Source organism: Macaca nemestrina, chromosome 10 (assembly GCF_043159975.1).
Source record: "Macaca nemestrina isolate mMacNem1 chromosome 10, mMacNem.hap1, whole genome shotgun sequence".
In the NCBI taxonomy this organism is placed as follows: Eukaryota; Metazoa; Chordata; class Mammalia; order Primates; family Cercopithecidae; genus Macaca; species Macaca nemestrina.
Window position 1 is genome coordinate 75,755,291 of NC_092134.1, and position 8,504 is coordinate 75,763,794.

Consider the following 8,504-nt stretch of genomic DNA (forward strand, 5'->3'; position numbering starts at 1 on the left):
ACGACAATGACAAAGAAGGAGAAGGAGGAGAAGAGAAGGAGAAGGAGAGGAAGAGGGAGAGAAAGAGAAAAAGGAGGGCAGGCACTTTTTTTTTTTTTTTGAGACGGAGTCTAGCACTGTCACCCAGGCTGGAGTGCAATGTCACCATCTCGGCTCAATGCAACCTCCGCCTCCCAGGTTCAAGTGATTCTCCTGCCTCAGCCTCCCAAGTAGCTGGGATTACAGGTGTCCACCACCATGCCCAGCTAATTTTTTGTATTTTTAGTGGAGACTGGGTTTCACTGTGTTGGCCAGGCTGGTCTCGATCTCCTGACTTTGTGACCCGCCCACCTCAGCCTCCCAAAGTGTTGGGATTACAGGCTTGAGCCACTGCGCTTGGCCTGGGCAGGCACTTTTAAAGCATTTTAATTATGGTACATCTACATGACAGAATACTAGGCAACCTTAAAAATATGGTGGCAATACTTGGCGAGAGTGTAAATTGGTATAACCTTTCTGGAGGACAATTTAGGATTAACTATCCAAATTTAATATGTATATAATCCTTTCATTTAAAAATCCCACTGCTAGGAATTTATCTTAAGGACATTGTAATAAGTGTAATTAATAAATAAATTAAATTATAAGGTGATATGATGTATAAATTCAGAGTAATGTAATATATTCTATCATCCTGAATTATTTTCTGAGATGTGTTGGATGGGGTGAGAAGGAGCAATTTGTAAGTAAACATGTTACCTTAAACTTATAAAAACATATACAGGTCCACTAGGCTGTATCACACTCAAAAAGAAGCAGGTATTGTTTACACTGCTTCACCACTAATAAGCACTTGTTGTGTGCTTACGATGTAGACAACCTAAAATTGTAACTGTATTATGTAAAATATAATTTGTAAAAAAGCGACATCTGTTACATACACCCTTGTATAATAGGAATGTGGAAAGTGTGAACCCTGAAAATCTGAGACAGGTCTCAATTAATTTAGGAAGTTTATTTTGCCAAGGTTGAGGATGCGTGCCTGTGGCACAACCTGAGGAGGTCCTGACGACATGTGCCCAAAGTAGTCAGAGCACAGTTTGGTTTTATACATTTAGGGACACATGAGACATCATTAACATATGTAAGATGAACATTGATTCAGTCTGGAAAGGCTGGGCAACTCAAAGCAGGGAAGGGGCTTCCAGGTCATAAGTAAATAAGAGACAAATGGTTGTATTCTTCTGAGTTTCTGATTAGCCTCCCTGAAGGAGGCAATCAGATGTGCATTTATCTCAGTGAGCAGAGGGGTGACTTTGAATAGAATGGGAGGCAGGTTTGCCCTAATAAAAGAAAAACTTCAGCCGAATTAAATTTAAAGGAGCTTGATTGAGCAATGAAGTATTCGTAAGTCAGGCAGCCCCCAGAATCAGAGCAGGTTCACAGACTTCAGGAGTGCCTCCTGGTCAGAACAAATTTATACACAAAAAAGTTAAAGTGACATACAGGAATCGGAAGTGAGGTACAGAAACAGTGAGATTGGTTATAGCTCCGTGTTTGCCTTACTTGAACGCAGTTTGAACACTCAACAGTCTATGAGTGGTTGAAGTATGGCTGCTGGGATTGACCAACACTCGGCTATTGTTATGGGTGCATACTATTAAGTTAGGTTTTCAATTTTGTCTGACTATTAAGCTAAGTTACAGTTCATCCACAAGGTCTCAAATATGGAAGTACGGAGTCCTTCTCAGGCCATGTTTAGTTTGCTTTAACAATTCTCCCATTTTGGTCATTTTCTCAATTTTGAGAGATTGACCAAAACCTTAGTCATTGATGTTACTATCCCTGTTGTAAATGTACTTTAAACCTTTGGTATTTAACAAACCTTTCAAAATCAAGCTCTAGATTATCATGCTAAATCAGCCAACATTAAGATTGTTTTGAAACCCACTGGGAAACAGTAGAACAGTGGGTTTTGCAAGGAGAGAATAAGCACTGAGCAGAGGGTATCTCCTTACGTTGGAACATCTATTTACAGGAGAAAAACAAAACCTGATCTTTTCTAGGATCTATGTGTTTTCTTAAAGCCTTAGTTTGATTATGTCACATTTAGCACAAGTGACTCCATTTTAGTTTCATTTGGTTTGTTAGGGCCTAGTGCATGAGCTCAGTCCAAAATAATGGCCTCCCATAATTTTGTTTAAAAAAATTCCCCTTTTCTGGCCAGGTTCTCACTTAGGTGAGAGTGTGACCAAAACTTAGGGCCTTAGCACCACTCTCAGTTACCATCGTTTTAGGTTTCCAGTCTCAGCGTGTCATTCATACGTTATGGTATCCTCATGGTTGCACATTTCTTTCAGCTTTTGTCATTCCAGTTGAAGAGAGACCATTTGACATTCTAGAGATGGCTGCATGCAAACACTTAAAACCTTTAAGAGAATACAGCACACCAGGGAGACTGTTAGTATGACTATGAGGAGGATAATACCAAGAGTTTGGAGTATGCTCCTTACCCAGGGTCCCCATAAACCAAACCACCTAAAATTAAATAGATTAAAGAATGAACTAGCTAGAGTCTACTCACTTGACTAAGTGGTTTTTTCGTTAATCCCCTACAACTGAATTTTTATAATTTACACTTGATATATTTCTCCATAGGCCACAAATGTCAGCAGCTGCACAGGTACTTTTCTGTTTAACCAATTCTATTATTTAGCATAACTTTCACAAGAGAATTTAAAGTCTGTTGTATAACAACAGACTTTAAAGTAGAATTTGCTGTAGAGCCTATTATGAGGGAGACATTTCTAATTATTGCCTCTTTTATTCTAAGCCATGGAAAAAGGACCGAACAAATGATGTCCTTCTAGAAGAGTGAAGGCCTCCTGTCAATGTTCTCTTTAATCCATGATGTGGGTTAAGAGGAGTTTTGACTGATTTTGAGGCAACGTATGTATCACTAAAGTTTCTCACCTACACTAGGCCTTCATCTTTTGTCTATTAAAGTTATTCATGTATAAGGCTGGCTGCAAAATCCTTCACAAAGAAAAGCATACCCTATAAGAGCACATAATGGACCCCCTTTTCATTTCTATTGTTCATAGAGGCATAAACAAGGAAAACATATTCAAAGATAAGAGTCTCATGATAATAGAAGTTTTGATCTGTGATCTTTCAGAAAAGCTGTTCACATCAAGGATGCCATCTTCTTCTGGGGAGAAACTTTCCTGATTAGTTTTACCTTAAGGGTTCCAAGAGGTGTACAGTTCCGGGAGTGTGAGGGACCCTTCTCAGTTGTGAGATTATAAACCCAAGGTTCCAGGCTCCAAAGTTTTTCTGTAGTGTGGATGGCAAGGACGGTCTTTCTCTGATGTTCTCAGAAGATCAAGTCTTCGGGTTCTAGACTGAAGGGATTGTCCTCAGTGACCCATAAAAAACTTTGTTTACGGCCGGGCGCGGTGGCTCAAGCCTGTAATCCCAGCACTTTGGGAGGCCGAGACGGGCAGAACACGAGGTCAGGAGATCGAGACCATCCTGGCTAACACAGTGAAACCCCGTCTCTACTAAAAAATACAAAAAACTAGCCGGGCGAGGTGGTGGGCGCCTGTAGTCCCAGCTACTCGGGAGGCTGAGGCAGGAGAATGGCGCAAACCCGGGAGGCGGAGCTTGCAGTGAGCTGAGATCCGGCCACTGCACTCCAGCCTGGGCGACAGAGCCAGACTCCGTCTCAAAAAAAAAAAAAAAAAAAAACTTTCTTTACCTGGTAAAATACACTGTAGCATAATAATCTACTGCTATAACATCAGCCCTCTTGCACGGAAAAGCTTTTATACACCAGAAAACATGCATTGAAAATGACAATTGAATGAAATTCCTTTATAAATGCTTAAATGGCCCATCAGGTAGCCAAATGTACCTGAGGCTTTAATTGTCCTCCTGGGAATATGGAACCAAACATTGGTTTTAAACTATTTCCGCAATTTATAAGTCACCCCATCAATATATTCAATTTGGATTATTTTATATTTTCCATGACCAGTCATGGAATGAAGAACATTTAATAGCAAAAGCTTTAAGGATTTAGGAAGGACAAGGCAGCTGTCCCGGTTCTTCATGAGACCATGCTTAACATTAGACATATGTCCTCTTGAATACCAGTTGTTTTCCAATTTAGGTGCATAGCACTGATAACTAATGGGTTATCATAGATAATTTGACTGAGACCATGGAGTTCATTCAAATTGTATATTTAAACAATTTTAATGTTGGCTGATTTAGCATGATAATCTAGAGTTTGATTTTGAAAGATTTGTTAAATACCAAAGGTTTAAAACATTGGATATTACAAAATAGAATCTCAGGTTACCATAAGTTACTCATTTAGCCAAAACGATAACTCAAAATTTTTTTAGGCCAGGCATCGTGGCTCATGCCTGTAATCCCGCCACTTTGGGGAGGCCCACCACTTTGGATCATTTGAGATCAGGAGTTCAAGACCAGCCTGGCCAACATGGTGAAACTCTGCCTGTACTAAAAATACAAAAATTAGCCATGCATGGTGGTGAGTGCCTGTAGCCCCAGCTACTCGGCAGGCTGAGGCAGGAGAATCACTTGAACCTGGGAGGTGGAGGTTGGAGTGAACCAAGACCACATCACTGCACTGCAATGAGACTCTGTCTCAAAAAAAATTTTTTTTGAGGAAAAAACATTATTCTGATAAAGAAGAGACTCAGCTTTCCCAACAAGACCCAATGAAGATGGAGATAGCATGAGGACAACTGATTCTGTCTCCTTTCTTTCCTTTCCCCCACTTTTTCCTTTTGTAGTTTACGTAAAAGGTAAACAAAAACCTTTCACTGTCTTTTAATATTACGTAAAATCATTTTTTTTTTTTGAGATGGAGTCTCGCTCTGTCACCCAGGCTGGAGTGCAGTGGCCGGATCTCAGCCTACTGCAAGCTCTGCCTCCTGGGTTTACACCATTCTCCTGCCTCAGCTTCCCGAGTAGCTGGGACTACAGGTGCCTGCCACCTCACCTGGCTAGTTTTTTGTATTTTTTAGTAGAGACGGGGTTTCACCGTGTTAGCCAGGATGGTCTCGATCTCCTGACCTCGTGATCCACCCATCTCAGCCTCCCAAAGTGCTGGGATTACAGGCTTGAGCCACCGTGACCGGCCATAAAATCATTTTTAAAGTAGAAAATCAAATTTTATGTTTCCATTAGTGTATTTTTAACGTTAAAGCTAGTTTTAATAACATTTTATAAATCTATTCAGTTTTAATTAGTTTGACCATAAGGTAAGATTTATATAAACATTTTATAATGCTTTACAATATTTTTTTTCTCAGAGCAGAACAATGTTCTAAGCAAACTCTGTTGTGCTTCTATTCCAATGTCCAATTTATGGGGGAAAAAACTAAATAATGCCAGTTTAACTTTAGCCAATATGTTCACACATAGAATCTCTTATAATTAATTTTTATAAACCTTTCACAACTTGTTCAAACCTTTAGCTTTATTTAACTTAAAACAATCCTTTAACCCTCTAACCTAGGCAAAAATTTACATTCCCATACTTTCTTATAATCTCTTACAAAAACACATTTTATTCTCTTACACATCTTGTATGTAAACTTATTTTTTCAGTAGTCTCAATTACATGTTACAATGTTAACTCTTAGTGACTTTTACTTTTGGTGAAAACCTTGGTAAGTAAGGGATTTTAATTATGTATTAGGTGTGGAGCCTAGGACCCAGAGAGAAATGCAAATAAAGTCTGACTCTTTCCAGTGTCTAACTCCATGTGTCCCAGACCTTACCTAGCTGTAAAGCAGGCAAGCTGTACAGTTGAGTCATAGCAGCATTTTATGAAGCATTTAGGAGGCCTAATCACCTTTAAATTGTACAACATTTTTGGCATAAATTTCTTTTCTTAAATTCTTTCACGACTTACACAGACCATGTACAACACGTTTAGACTTTATGACTTGCCCTAAACATCCCTCTTTTAAACAACCAGTCCTTTTACTTTAGGACAAGAATTTACCACACAACATCCTTTTTTATATAAAATCTCTTTTCTTTATAACCTTCTTTGCATAGCTAGAGGGCATGGCTGATTCCATACATCCCCATGCCTTATTTAGAATTTAATGTCTTCAAAATAAATTGAACAGTTTTCAAAAGTCAAAGCAGTTTATGACCTTAAAGCCTTTAGCAAACCTAATATCTGACCTGCATAATTTAGACTAAATGTTTTTATCAATAATCTTTAAAACTATTTTTATTTGCCAAAGATTACTGAAGTTACATGAACTAGAAGGCATTACTGTTTTTATTTTGCTTTGTGTGTGTGTGTGTGTGTGTGTGTGTGTGTGTGTGTGAATTTGTTTTTATTGGGGAACAGGGCACAGGTTGGGAGATGTCACCTTGGGCTATCGTATGCCCCACCTCCCAGAGAATGTCTGTTTGCATTCTAATCTTCCTGGGATGCTTTATGGAACTTTTTCTTCTTCTTGGAGCTTCTCTTACCAGCTGCCTCTTCAGGCCCACTGACTGGATCCTTTTTGGAGAATTTCCTCTTTTTCTTGGAGCCACTTCTGTGGCCTGCCTCTTCGGGGTCATTAACTGTTTCCTCCTTGGGTGAAGACTTCTTCCTCTTGGGAAGACTGGTGCTGCCAGCGGTCTCTTCAAGATCACTACTCATCAACTCCTCCTTGGAAAAAGATTTCTTTTTCTTGGGTTTGGAGAAAGAGATAGATGGGTCTTCCATTCCATTCTCATGAGGAACCTCCTGGGGCTTCTGCTTTTTCTTCTTTTTGGGTTTTTCACTCGTCTCCTCACACTCCTCTGGAGTACTATTGCTGTTTTCTGAAGATGTGAGGGCAAGTGCAACCAGCTGTTTCTTTTCCTTCTTTAAGCATTTCTTCTCCTGTTTCTCCAGCTTCCTAGTAATCTCAGCAGCCGCTTCCTCTGCCTGAAGATTTCTTCCTTCATGACATCCAGATTCTTTCATGGTATCTCTCCAGTCTCATAGAAGGACAGTCGCTCTTCAACTTGTTCTCAAAGCCTCTCCCCAAATACACTCATGGGCACCTCAGAGAAGCAATCAATTCATGAGGCAATACTGCATTTGTTTGCCAGGTATTGGGAGATGTGGCCTTTGTTCTTGGCAGCTGCTCGGCCAATGAAGGTGGAGTGGAAAACGAGTCCATATTTTGGTGTGTTACCCCTTGTCTTCAGGGCTCTGGAGACTTGGTCCCTTTGCTGGGCCCTGGGAATCACTCAGACACCAGGACTAGCTATTTTGCTTTTAAGAGTTTATTTTTGTTTAAGCCAACTAATTAGAGCTCTTTTATATAAACATTGCACACAACACATATGTAGTTACACAGAAAGACAGACAGAAGATTACTACAGTAGTTGTAAGATTTTTCATTTGCCAGTTTTTAAGTTTCTTAATTGGTTATTGGCTTTAGGGTGGAGCCCTTGGAAAAACAGGGCCAGGAAAGAGGTTGAATATCCACTTTTAATTAAGATGACTTTTAATCATAGCACTTTTTAATGAAATCCATTTAAAATTTCCTATTACCTAATTTTAGCCAGGCTAAATGGCCAATATTTCTGGCTTTTGAAATTTACCAGAGGTAACCTCCCAAGTGCTCAGAGAAAGGAAAATTTGTTTGAGGCGGAGTCTCACTCTGTCACTTGGCTGCAGTGCAGTGGCACGCTCTTGGCTCACTGCAACCTCTGCCTCCTGGGTTCAAGCGATTCTCCTGCCTCAGCTTCCCGAGTAGCTGGGACTATTGGTGTGTGCCACCATGCCCAGCTAATTTTTGTATTTTTTTTTTTTGTTTGTTTGAGACAGAGTCTCACTCTGTCACCCAGGCTGGAGTGCAGTGGTGCGATCTCAGCTCACTGCAAGCTCCGCCTCCTGGGTTCACGCCATTCTCCTGCCTCAGCCTCCTGAGTAGCTGGGACTACAGGAGCCCGCTACCACGCCCGGCTAATTTTTTTTGTATTTTTAGTAGAGACGGGGTTTCACCATGTTAGCCAGGATGGTCTCGATCTCCTGACCTTGTGATCCACCCGTCTCGGCCTACCAAAGTGCTGGGATTACAGGCGTGAGCCACCGCACCCAGCTACTTTTTGTATTTTTAGTAGAGACAAGGTTTCACCATGTTGGCCAGGATGGTCTCAAACTCCTGACCTCATGATCAACCCACCTTGGCCTCCCAAAGTGCTGGGATTACAGGCATGAGCCACTGCACTTGACCAGAGAAAGGACAATTTAAGATAGTCCATGGAGGAGAAGAGACTAGACAAGGTTATGCAGATATTAAACCAGAAAGGACTTACTTCCTAAACAGGGAATCAAACCTGCACTGCCAGTGTGAAATGCCAAAAACACTAGCTACTGAGCTACAGCACAGGGTAGTCTCTGTTAGCCTTCCCAGAAGAAGTCTAGAGTAGTTAATTTTGAGCTTGCAGAACCTTTTAACTACTCAAGATAATTTTTAGAGCAA

The 8,504-nt window shown here is 40.5% G+C and overlaps 1 protein-coding gene across 1 annotated transcript; it reads right to left on the reverse strand.

Annotated features, from left to right (window-relative positions):
- Positions 1-6,454: 6,454 nt before the first annotated feature.
- On the reverse strand, positions 6,455-7,079 carry LOC105474085 (nucleolar protein 56-like). The gene has a single exon (XM_011728410.3). It carries the CDS (start codon positions 6,992-6,994, stop codon positions 6,455-6,457), a length of 540 nt encoding a protein of 179 aa, XP_011726712.1. The 5' UTR covers positions 6,995-7,079.
- Between the last annotated feature and the right edge of the window lie 1,425 nt (positions 7,080-8,504).

What these genes read in the sequence shown, in the direction of transcription:
- LOC105474085 (XM_011728410.3), bottom strand. Translation starts at nt 6,994, where the DNA reads ATGAAAGAATCTGGATGTCATGAAGGAAGAAATCTTCAGGCAGAGGAA.